Raw genomic sequence first — 13,354 nt, forward strand, 5'->3', positions numbered from 1 at the left:
ACCTCCGCCATCTGAATGAGCCTGAGCCTGTCTTTACGTTTCTGATATTCACAAAATCAAAATGAAAAGGATGTAGAAACAAAACGAGTGATGGTATGGAATGCGATGGAGGTCGGTAATTGTACCGGTGCCACTCCAACATCCTTTGCTGCTTCTCCATGAAGCTCTTCTGTTTGATCACTTCACCTCTGCGGTTGCTGTGTTCGACTTCCTCAGAAACTATTTTGTTCTTGTTCTTGATGGTGAATAATCCTGGGAGATAGACTGCACTAGCAACGTTTTCCTCATAGTTTTGTTCGCCTGGAGCTTCAACACCTCTCGTCTCTTTTTATCATAGTTTTGTTTGCCTAGAGCTTCAACACTGCGACCTACCGTAACGTCTTGAATGCTTGCCATCTCGGTCGCTGGTTCGAATCCACCAGCCCACGTATTGAATTTCCCCTAAAGTTGGAGAAGATTGTGGTTCAGAACGAGACGCGGCTCAACAATGACCTGCTCCACGTTCGCCCATATAACACCACACAACAGAAGCTGCCACTGTCATTAATTACTCACTCCGTCCCTCTTCGTATCTAGCAAATGACCCTACTCTCACTCTGATTCTACTTCTTGCACTTGAACTCATTGTTGCAGGCGGATTTATATAGAATTAAGATATATTCGAGGGTTCAGGCCTCTGGAAAGGAGAGGTTTTGTTGAAGAATGTCAAATGTGTCGTGCGCTCATGGTACTACGATGTGGCTGCGTTTTTATTGTAAGAAGATGTAAACTTATCTTTGTTGGAAAGTTGCATATATATAGTGAACGTTGCCCACTTTGTGCATTGCATATTAAACAGTGAATTTATCCCTGAACTATATGTGCACCACATTGAGTTCTGTGTAGTCTACACTGATCAAGGAATGCGAAGGGTTTATTATGTGCATTAAATAGTCTATGCAATGGCGTGTTGAATTTGGGATGAATTCATGAAAAGCATTGGTCCGATATTTTTTTTACATGAAAACATTGGTGCAGTGAGCGTGGAATGAAATTTTATTTTTATGGCGATATGTTATATGGTTGAGAAGTGGAAGGTATAACATATATATTGTTTTTCTATCAGCAGAAGTTTTTTTTTCCTCTTACAGAATGCATTCAATCATCTCCATGGTAGGGATAGTTCTCATTGGCAAGGAGAACTATCCTAAATGGTCCCGGATGATAAAACACACCCTCATCTTCAATGAGTTGTGGAAAGGAGTGTGTGTCGGAGAAGGAGACAAAGACCCAGTACAACCTACCTCAGACAAAGAGCTCGTAATTTGGGAAAACAAGAACAGCAAAGCTTATGCATTAATCGCAGCATCTGTAAATGAAGAGGTGAGTCACCATATTTCGTCATATTCAACTGCCTTTGAAGCCTTACAAAAGCTGAAAGAACTCTATGACTCACATTTTGCACTTGAAGTTGTTCAGCTCATGATTAAACTCTTCACTCTTGAATTGAAAAATAATGATCCTCTTGCTCTTGCATCTTAAGTAAAGTCTATAATGCATGATATCAATTCCACTAAGGTTGAGCTGGATATCCCTCTTATTGCTTTTCTCAAGGCACTCTATCCTACTTACTCCAATTATCTTGAGTCTTTGCAAGCAAATGGAAATCTCAAAGATATAACCTTTGACTCTCTTGTGAAAAAGTTTGCTGAAAGAGAGAAAGCTTTTGGAAAGAAGACAGCCCCTGAATCTTCTGAAGAGACTGTGTGCCTTGCTCATAAAGAAAAGCATCATGCTCAAGATTCTACAAGAGGAAGAGGTGGACGAAGAGGAAGAGGAAGATATTTCAGAGGCAGGGGGGGTAGACATTCTCAAGGAGAAAAGGCAGATCTGCACTGTATTCGCTGCAAAAGAAATGGATCACATGATGCCTCTACATGCAAGCTACCATGGGACAAAATTGAGCAGAAAAGAAACCAACAGAAAGGTAAAACTGATGATACAGACAAAGGTAAAGCACCTGAATCCGCTCACTATATTGAGGCACAATGTAACATTGGAGTAAATGAAGATTTGTTTAATGCTTCACTTGCTTCTTCGAAAAATGATTGGTTGCTTGACTCATGAGCAACTTGTCACATGACTCGAGAATTTTTTTTTCGAAGATTTCACTGACAATCTTGACGGAGTAGTATACTTTGCAGATCAGTCAAAAATCAAGCCATCAGGGCTTGGCACAATCAGGCTTAAACTGCTTGGTGTTCCAGACTTTCTTCTGGATCATGTTCTATATCTCCCACAACTCAAGAGAAACTTGCTGTCCTTGGTCCACATCCGCCAACAAGGTCACTCCATTCATATGTTTGATGGCAAGCTTGAGGTAAGAAAAGCATCTGACCACTCACTTGTCATGAGGGGAATAGAAGAAGAAAGGCTTCTCAAACTGCAAGGAACCTCTGCTCATGCACAACATTTCTCATATATTTCTCATCATGAAGAAGGTACACTTCCATCAAGTTTATTATGGCATGCTAGATTTGGACATTTAAACTATGACAGTCTCCGCTTATTGAAGAAAAATGGTGTTGCTGGTTTGCCTACAATTCCTAGGAAACATAAGCAATGTGATGCTTGCATTCTAGGAAAGCATAGCAAACAGTCTTTTCATGATTCACATTCAAGAGCACATAGGAAGCTTGAACTCATTCATTCAGATTTATGTGGTCCAATTCCTGTTCCTTCTGCAAATGGAAATAAATATATCATGACATTTATTGATGATTACACCAGAATGTGTTGGGTTTATTTATTGAAGAACAAATCTGATGCTTTTCAAACATTCAATAATTTTCATAAATGGATTGAAAATGATGCACAATCTCATATTGGGTCTATTCGCACTGATAATGGAAAAGAATATACATCAAATGAATTTGAAAACTATCTTCGCCAACATGGGATCAAACATCAAACAACTGTGCCTTATAATCCCCAACAGAATGGTGTAGCTGAAAGAATGAATAGAACAATCTTGAATATGGTACGATCCATGCTTTTTCCCGAAGAAAAAATCAAAACTTTTCATTAGCAAAAATAAAAAGTTTTGCATTCTGATTTGTTCACTTCCGAAGAAGTTTGCCCCCCTGGAGCTGTGCCCAAATACCTGGCGAAAACATGATTAGTGCTTGTGAAAAACTTCACAACAGCTGCTCTAACTAGCATCTCTGTCAAAAAACATTTTCCTTTTTCCAGCTGTTCAGTAATACCATAACGATTTTAAGAAAACCAAAAAGGGTCTCCTTCTATGAAGTGGTACGATCCATGCTTTTCTTCAAAAATGTAAAGATAATGTTTTGGGCTGATGCTGTTCTATGTGCTGCATATATAAAGAATAGATGTCCATCTAATGCTATAAGAAACAAGACTCCTTATGAATTGTGGTATGGACATATTCCTTTCGTAAAACATCTCAGGGTCTTTGGTTCCACATGTTATGCTTTGATACCAAAGGTACATAGAAACAAACTTGGTGCTAGAAGTCGTAAGTGTATCTTCCTGGGGTATTCAAACACCTCCAAAGCATACCGCCTCTATGATGAATTAAATAAAAAGTTTGTTGTATCTAGCGATGTAATTTTTCTTGAATCATCCAAATCTGACAATGTTGTTGAGCGGCAACTTGATCGCTTGGATAAATTCGCAAAAACGAAATCATTTCAAGAATTTGATAATTAGATTCCACATCTTGAAGGGAGGATTCCTATTCTAGATCAACATGTGGAATCTTCTTCTGAAGAACACTCTCCCCCGAATGAAACTCCAACAATGGATGATGCTTTAAGTGATGTAATTGATAGAATTGGGAGACTCAATCTTGATTCAGTCCCAACTCAATCAACAAAACAGCCTGGACCATCTCAGAAAGGTCCCCCAAAGTGGCTGACAAAGACACTTGAAAGTGTTCATCCTGATGAAATTGGAAAAACAGGAACCAGAAATTCAAACCGGCAAAATGGAGGTGATGTAGATGACTCTAATTCACCTGTTGATATGGATGTTTCTTATGATTGTGAATTGAACTTGTCTACAGATTTTGAACCAACTTCCTTCAAAGAAGCCGCTTCTCATGACGAATGGAAAGAAGCGATGCAAAAGGAGTATGATGCCCTCATAAAGAACGGCACTTGGAAGCTGGTTGATCCTCCATTTGGAATCAAACCAATTGGCTGCAAGTGGGTCTACAAGAACAAGTACAAAGCTGATGGCTCACTTGAAAAGCACAAGGCTAGGCTTGTGGAAAAAGGTTTTGCACAGAAGGAAGGGGTCGATTATGAGGAAACTTTTGCCCCCACAACAAAATGGGCCACCATCCGGACACTCTTTGCACTAGCAGCTCAGAACGGTTGGAAAGTCCATCAAATGGATGTAAAAATTGCCTTCTTGAATGGAGATCTAAAAGAAAATGTTTTTATGTCCCAGCCTGAAGGATTTGCTGTGAAAGGACATGAACATAAAGTATGCAAACTTGTGAAGTCCTTGTATGGCCTCAAACAAGCACCGCGAGCCTGGTATGAAAAACTAACTAAGCATCTTCTGAAACTCAACTTCAATCATTTTGATCTTGATGATGCAACTTTATTTGTCAAGAAAGTTGGCAAAACAGTTGTATATCTTGTGGTATATGTAGATGATCTTTTAATGACAGGGAACAATGAAAGCTACATTGCATCCATAAAGAAGGAATTGGGGAAAAGTTTTGAAATGATTGATTTGGGCTATGTTCATTATTATCTTGGCATTGAAGTAACCCAACATCCAAAGTCCATATTTCTTTCTCAAAAGAAATACATTGGAGATTTGTTAAACAGATTTGGCATGACAGAGTGCAATCCTCTTACTACTCCAATGGAACAAAACTTAAAGCTCACATCTATTGAAGGAAAGGAATTTGAGGATGCGACAAAGTATAGATAGCTTGTAGGAAGTCTCATCTACCTCACTACTACTAGACCAAACATTTCATTTGCTGTTGGAACCCTCTCCAGGTTTATGCAAAAGCCTTGTGAGGGACATTGGTCTGCTGCAAAAAAAGTTCTAAGGTACTTGAAGGGAACTCAAGACCTTGGGATCAAGTATACACAGGTGGACGACTTCAGCTTGATTGGATACTCTGATTCAGACTTCGATGGAGACAAAGAAACTGGGGTATCTACTTCAGGATATGCTATGAGTCTTGGATCAGGAGCTGTCTCCTGGAAATCACGCAAACAATCAGTTCCAGCAGATTCCACAACAGAAGTAGAATAGGTGGCAGCAGCTGAAGCAACATAAGAAATTGTGTGCCTCAAGAAAATTCTTGAAGATTTGCAGGTAAAACAAGTACAATCAACTCCACTCATGATTGACAACACCTCTATAATAAAGTTGGCCAAGAACCCAAAGTTCCATGGTCGAACAAAGCACATCAATACTAAATATCATCTGATCCGACATCATGTTGAGGCCAAAACAATCCATCTCCGTCATTGTTCCACATATGAGCAAATTGCAGACATCTTCACCAAAGCGTTTGGAAGAGAAAAGCTTGAAAGATTCAGAACGATGCTTGGGCTCACCAACATCCCTTCAGATTAAGGGGGGAATGTTGACACCTAATCCTCTGCGATTGGGTGAATTTATGTAAATAGTTAGATTAGGAATGTGAACAATCATCAGGAGATGCACTGAGCAGTCACACCCTTTGTATATAACAATAGCATACCTAATGAAATGAATCGAATCATCTTTTCTGCCTGATGGAGTTACTGCCTGGCCTGACAGGTATTTTAAAAATATCAAATTTAAAATACAATAAAATATGTATTTTAAAAATTCCCAAAACATATATTTAAATTTTATTAATTTAATATTTAAAATTGATTTGAAACAAACCACATAAACATTGTAAAAACTTGAAATTATAAATTGTTTTGAAACAAAAATACTTAAAACACCGTTAAAAAAAAGAGTGAAACTGAGTTGGATAGTACAAAAGTATATCCATTCCTTATAATATGAAAAACATTATGAAAATCAGAATGCATCACATAACTCTAATATCAAGCAATAAAAACATACCACCAATCACAGTGTTGACCAAATGACATCTCAAGATGCATTTTGAGTCTTCGGACGTCAATATTGAAGACCTATTTGTGATGTGATGTGTGATGCTACCTGTGACTGGTGGATTTGGATCCTTCACCGGCCAAAACCAAACGACGAGATCCACTTTTTTCAATTTTCGTTGGAAATGTGCTGCGCTTCAGTGTCGTGACGATCGTCTCGTCGATATGAAGGATTTCATTTCTGACCCACCTTCTCCTTTTTTATTTTGTTTTAAATGTGCTGCCCTTCAGTGTTATGGCGATTGTCTTGTAGATACGAATATGAATGGTTTCAATTCTGAGATGGGCCTGGAAGGGTGCTGTGCCGATCCTCTCGTAGATCTGGATGAGGGATAATGTTTTGTTTGCCCTTTAGATTTTCGACAGGAAGGGCCTAATAGCAACAGCGATCAGAGGTCCTTTATAGACAAATATCAGAATCAATTACTTTTATGTTTTTACCATGTCCCAATAGATCCAAAATGTGTCTAGGTTCCCGCTTCAAAGTCATGAACATGGCAAACTCTACTAGCACTAAAGCAAATCTGGGCTTTTACTCTGAAGACCGAAACCAGTCTCGTCAGTATCAGGGGATGCCATTAATCAATGCCAAACTGTGAAAACTTCAGTTCATATGGAGTTATCTTCAGGCCAAAACGTAATCGCAATAGTTTCTATGCTTATAGTATCATATTTGGTTTTCAGTTCAATATCTGCAGAGGGATACAATGGGAAGGTGGAGCCGGGTTCGATCCTGACACCTTCAGATCAACGGTTCTGGCATTCTGCAAGCGACAAGTTCAGCTTGGGGTTCCGGCCGAGTGGAACTGATGGAATGTACGTTGTGGGAATTGCATACAGTAGCATTAAGATCCCCACACTGGTATGGACTGCAGGTGGTGGAATCAGGGTTAGTTCCCAGGCTTTGCTCCGTTTCATGAACAATGGGAACCTTATATTGCAGGATGAAAAGGGCAAAACCTTATGGCAGACGAATACTGTTAATAGTGGTGTTGTTTCTGCTGTTATGGAAGACAATGGCAATTTTGCTTTGAAGAACGAGAATTTAAGCACTGTGTGGGACACTTTCACAAACCCTACTGATACTCTTTTGGTTGATCAGAAGTTGGGTGTGGGTAAAACTTTAGAAGTTTATCCTTATTCATTTTCTTTGGAACCCTACGGTAACCTCACACTTAAATGGAAGGGCAATATCACATATTGGAATGTGGGTTCTTCAGAAGCTTCTCAGACACTGACTGCATCGTTTAGCAATGAAGGATTGTTTGCAGTCTACAATTCATCAGGTACGTTGGCTAAACCTTACTATCTGTTTATACTTGTTCATAATATGTGTGAACTTCTGTTATATTATTTTGACATCATTGGAGAGAATATGCAATAGGCTTAAGTATGATGGAAATTTGATCACTGCCCAGAAAAAATATTTGTACGCTTGAGTTGCACTGACAGAAGCGCAGTGCGTTCTACTACCCAGGTGAACGTTGGGGTGGTTGTTCAACTCTTCGTGTAACAGTGCATTGAATAGGGACACTAGCCCAACCCATCTAAACCTGAATATGATATGCACAAGCTATAGGATGCATATATCAAACTTAATATATGCAATCTTGAGGTGCATATCAGTCCCAGGTTATGATGAGTTTGGGCTAATTTGTATGTTACTATTATATATGTACTTCTGTGTGTACAATTAATGAAAATGGAAAAAAATTAAGATGTAGGATGATATTAGATCACTAGGCAGCAAAAGTAGAATTACACTTGGGCTCTCATTATGAGCTGGTTATGTAAGAAACTGGTTTAGAACATAAAGTGTTTAACTTCTGGAAAAACAAATGTTTAGGTGCTCAGCTCTGGGTTGTTCGGAGCAGTGATTACATTGATAGCTCTATTACTCTGAGAAGAATCAAGCTAAACCCTGATGGGAACTTGAGGTCGTATGGGTATCATGAGAGCTCTACATCCTGGCATGTTGGATGGAGTGCGGTAGAAGACCAATGCCTTGTGTATGGATGGTGTGGGAACTTTGGGCTGTGAGTTTACAACAACACGGGACCTTTTTGCACGTGCCCATCTGCAAATTTTGTTGCGGTGGATCTGAGTGATCCAATGCAAGGATGCAAAAGAGAGCAGGACATTGACATCGGGGAGTGTAGAAACAACCAGAGCATGGTGGAGTTGGAGCATACAGAATTTTTGTCTTATCCTCCAGAGTCTGATGACTTCTATGGAGGGGTTTCAGACTGCCAGCAAAACTGTCTCAAGAGTGAGAGTTGCATTGCAGCCACAGTCTTAAATGATGGTTCAGGAATGTGCCGCTTTAAGACAACAAATTTTACTAGTGCGTACCAATCCATAACAATTCCAAGAACATCTTATATTAAGGTATGTGGTGAGCAACGCTTTCTGCCTCCGCCTCCAGTGATGCCAGCAACCACATCTTCGAGGACAGTCAAAGTATCTGTCGCTGGAATTGCAGTAGCTGTTATGGTTACTCTGCTTGCCCTTGTAATCATTGAGGCAGGATTTTGGTGGTTTTTCTGCAGAAACAATCCTAGCTTTGGAGGATTGTCGGCTCAATACACACTTTTAGAGTATGCTTCTGGAGCTCCAGTTCAGTTTTCTTACAAAGATCTTCAACAATCAACGAGGAATTTTAAAGAGAAGGTGGGTTCAGGTGGCTTTGGGACAGTATACAAGGGTACATTTCATAACAGGAGCTTGGTTGCAGTTAAGAAGCTGGAAGGAATCGAGCAAGGAGACAAGCAGTTTCGCATGGAAGTAGCAACAATAAGCAGCACTCATCACCTAAACCTGGTTAGGCTAATTGGGTTTTGCTCAGAGGGGCGGCATAGGTTGTTGGTATATGAATTCATGAAAAATACTTCTTTGGATACTTTTCTTTTTGAATCTTCAGAGCAAACCAGGAAGTTAGATTGGCAGACAAGGCTCAATATAGCTCTTGGCACTGCAAGAGGAATTGCCTATTTGCATGAAGAATGTAGGGATTGCATAATTCATTGTGATATCAAACCAGAGAACATACTTCTAGATGATAATTTGAATGCCAAGGTCTCTGATTTTGGGCTTGCAAAACTCATTAATACAAGGGATCATCGAAACCATACATTGACTAGTGTTCGAGGGACTAGAGGGTACTTGGCTCCAGAGTGGCTTGCTAATTTGCCAATTACTTCCAAATCTGATGTTTTCAGTTATGGTATGGTTTTATTGGAGATCATAAGTGGTAGAAGGAACTTTGATATCTCTGCTTCCTCAGGGAAGAGGAAATTCTCCACATGGGCATATGAGGAATTTGAAAAGGGAAATATTTTTAGCATTGTAGATAAGAGGCTTGGTGAGGACATACATATGGATGAGGTGGAGAGGGCAATTCAAGTTAGTTTTTGGTGCATCCAAGAGCAACCTTCTCAGCGACCTTCTATGGGGAAGGTTGTGAAAATGCTAGAGGGGGTTTTACCTGTCAACAAACCACCCACTCCAAGATCTTTTGAAGGACTTCAAAGCAGTGCTAGTATCAATGCCAGTGTTAGTGCCAGTGGTAGCATGATCTCAGTGTTTGCTGCTTCTGCTCCTCCAGCATCTTCCTCCTCTTCTGCAGATGTATTCATGTCCCCAACTTCAGGACATATCATGGAAATGGCATTTTCCTCAGGAAATTTGCCATCTTCTGACAACAATATACCTGTTGAGCATGTCAAACCCCTTCCTCCTACCCCCCAAAACTAGGTAGTTCTATTGCAATTCAGAAGGGTACTGGGTTTTCTTTCTATATCCTGAAAATGTCCTCAATTCAGTGTTTTCATCTTCTAATTTTTGTGTCTAGCTGCAAATGTCATTGTATCAATGGACCTCAATGAAGACAGGACCTGGATTCTGAAGGTTTTGCTGCCTCATGGATTTCAGGACTGCATAAAAGGTAACTAATGTATGAAATATGAAACTAAAAAAGAAGGGCGTGTTCTATGTATTTTACTATTATAATTCATTATTCATTTTTCTAGCAAATATGATCTAGTTGATTTAATTTTCTTAATCTAGATAGTATAAAAAACGTAGGGTAGTATGGCAGCACACCTGCAGCAGCTACTGTTAGAACATAAGCTATAGGAGGACATATGGAGAGATGCTAAAAGTAACTTCAAAACCTAAACCAATTTTCTATCTTGAAGAGCAGAGTTATAAAGGACTAAGCCACAACAGCAACCTTATTTGGATCATCATTATCATTATTATCATCTTTCTGACCCCAACCATGGTTGGAAGCAGGGTCTTCTTTCTGTTCTTTATTTTCTCTTGTGTGGGAATTGAGCTAGGCAAAAATGGAATGCTTATCCATGATGGAAGGATGGTTTATTATTTCTGTGGCCTCCTCCTTCCATCGAAAGATGGTTGATCTTATGGTAGTCTGCTAATAATGTATAGAGCATCACCCTAATGAATTATAGGCTCTTGAAATGGTCAAGTTCCCTTTGAACAGATTTTGCCTGGTTTTAATTTGTGCATAAAAATTGGCAGTAATGAGATGGCTGACAATGTAAGATAAAACGAAACTGGTGATGAATTTAGTGAAAACAGATTATTATTTTTAAAGAATGATACTTATGCTTCGAGGATTTCCCTCTCTCTTTTAAAATTGGCAGACCAACCGGCCAAATCACCAAGTAGTTCTTAGACCCAATTGAATTAGTATCTGATAGTAGAGGCAGAGAATTCAAAGATCCAAGCCCATAAAAGCATTGCTTGGGCACCACAAATAAAATGTGTAATGGATATCTTCTTACCATAGCATGAGCAGAGGTAATCCTAACTTAGAGAAGCATGTTGTGGTGTTTAGACTTTGTTATAGCAGAGGCCAAGCTAAAAAGGCATGCTTTAGGCTCAAGTAGAGCTTGCCACAGTCATTCAGATCTCACTTGCTACATAAATACAGAGTTGACAACCTTCAAAACTTTTCAAATCTGTCAGTGACATATTGGTTTAGATTCTAGAAGTGCAGAAGCAGCTTCCAAGGAGTATCTTTCCGCTGGCTAGGATACATGCTAGACTTGGTCTCTACACGAATCTTTTGAAGGAACAATGCTTAGCTTGTGGAGATGGCTATCCTTGGAACTTGGCTAATAATAAACGATTAATATTAGAGAGATTGGACTTTTTTTTATGCTCAATCTATTCTAGTCATTTTCTAAATGTTAGGATTGTGGAGATTGACAATAATTCGAGTTCCTTTTCCAAGGTACATTTTGGCACTAAGCCAATGTTTTAAAACTCGGACTCAGAACCGGCCGAGGGTCAACTTCGACTTGGTATCCACTCAGACTAGTTGATTCCAATGACTCGGTCTTTGTAAAAATTACCCTAAATATTCAATTTTTAATGAAAAAACATATTTTCAAAGATTTTCATTTATGTTTCCAAACTCAAAGCATTAGAGTAATAGAGAGAAGACAGCATATGATCAAAGTATGCTCATGAATATATCTATTATATCAAAATGGCACCCAGTGCATTGCCCAATACATGTATTATGTAATATATGGAGATCAGAACAAAAACACATAACCAAAGAGGCTCTAAAATTTAAATGGCCTTTACAACATAACAATACAACTGCTGCTCCAAAAACCAACCCCTCAATGACAAATGCTACTCCAAAAACCAACTCCTCAATGCTGCTCCAAAGGTCGCCCAAGAACCTCCTCAATGCTGCTCTAAAAACCAACTCCAACTGCTCACAAACTCCTCACACAAATGCGATGAGATAGCTGTGAGGAAATATGAGGGGGTTGGGTTACCTTTATAGGAGTGGGAAAGGGTAGAGGGGCTACAATTTAGTAAAACAAAAATAAATAAAATTTGGAGTTTGCAGCCTGCCTTTATTTTCTGCTGCCGAGCCGGACCGGTTTATATTGGGCTCGGCCGGTCTGACCGGTCCGTTACCGAACCGGCCGAGTCAGGGACCAACTCGGCCATTTCGATAACAGACTGGTCCCTGAACCGGTTTAAGAGCCTAGTCGGATTGGTGAAGGGTTCAGATTGGTAAACCAGACCGAGTCTGAGTCAGACCAGTCTAGTTTTAAACTATGCACTAAGCAATCAACTTTTCCTAAGAGGCTTCATGTCTAGGACAAAATGAATTGCTAAAGAGAGTTATGGTTGACAAATAATCCTGTTTCAAGCCTTGCCATCTAAGTGTGTATATATACACACATATCACAGCATGGAGTAAGAGATGAAGATATCCATTTAAGATTTTCGAAGGATTTGATAATCCAACGGATACATACTGCAAGGCCTCATTAATGACAAAAACAAAGCAAAAGCAGTTAGAGCTTTTTGGGAAGAGACATATACTCCAGAGCCCACTTGTAACTTAACTATATGGAAACCCTGTTCCTTTTCTCAAATCCCCAAAGGAAAGCATTGTGAACTTGAGCCCATTATAACCTGCCTTATAGGGCATTGAGCAAGAGGAACCAAAGAGGCTACCTCTTTGGTATTTGTGATGGAGGTGCCACCAAGGTACTAAATAAATCCAGCAACTTGAAGGCTTGCAAATACAGAGTGCACAACACAACACACAGTGACAGTGCTAAGACACAACTTGATGCAATCTGATGCCAACTGGAAACATGGGAGCTACAGAGTGCCTCTCAGAATGTCTAGCAAAGTAAGGAAAGAAATGACATGAATGCAGCATCCATTGCACAAGCACAATTCAAAGACTTTTAATAACTGTCAATAATATCCTAGCCTTTTATGTCATGATAGAATGATACTTAAAGTACTGGACTCTTCTGGCAGAAATAAACAGTAAGTACTACAATCAAAAACAGGTATCACTGCTAACAGTTTTCAGTCAACCATACTTATAAAGTTATATCAGCCTTGGTTTACAGGCTCAATAGCTGTGTCTTCGTTCAACTCAATACAATCTTACCTTGTTTGCCTAGTAACTCTGTTTCTTCATGCTCATACAAAAAAGTTAATGTCCTTCTTACATTACCAGGTGTATAGGCCTGTTGCCTTTACCGCAAAATACCTCAACAGGGATCTAACAATATCCGTTTGCAGAATTCAACTCTGTTACCTCTACGTGCAGGCTTAGGGACTCATTGTACCTCCACAAGACTTTGATGAAATTCATTCAAGTCTGCAGACCTGCCATGAGCTCCTCTGAGCAA

General features: G+C 39.5%; 1 protein-coding gene across 4 annotated transcripts in view; it reads left to right on the forward strand.

The window, feature by feature from the left end:
- The first annotated feature begins 6,148 nt into the window (after positions 1-6,148).
- The window catches only part of LOC149138017 (G-type lectin S-receptor-like serine/threonine-protein kinase At1g34300), a 31,176-nt gene continuing 23,970 nt past the window's right edge, over positions 6,149-13,354 (forward strand). Inside the window, exons 1-2 of one of the 4 annotated variants that reach the window (XM_089449653.1) lie at positions 6,149-7,432; positions 7,565-7,751. In XM_089449653.1, the coding sequence (XP_089305779.1) occupies positions 6,760-7,432; positions 7,565-7,659 (768 nt within the window). In that variant the 5' untranslated portion in view covers positions 6,149-6,759 and the 3' untranslated portion in view covers positions 7,660-7,751. Of the gene's footprint in view, positions 7,433-7,564; positions 7,752-7,992; positions 10,141-13,354 lie in introns of those variants that run through there. The other 3 variants (XM_089449652.1, XM_089449651.1, XM_089449654.1) reach the window with 3 other exon arrangements.

The sequence above is a fragment of the Pinus tabuliformis genome, chromosome X, assembly GCF_031772625.1.
Source record: "Pinus tabuliformis cultivar Carrire ecotype Pingquan chromosome X, CPIR1, whole genome shotgun sequence".
Taxonomy (NCBI): domain Eukaryota; kingdom Viridiplantae; phylum Streptophyta; class Pinopsida; order Pinales; family Pinaceae; genus Pinus; species Pinus tabuliformis.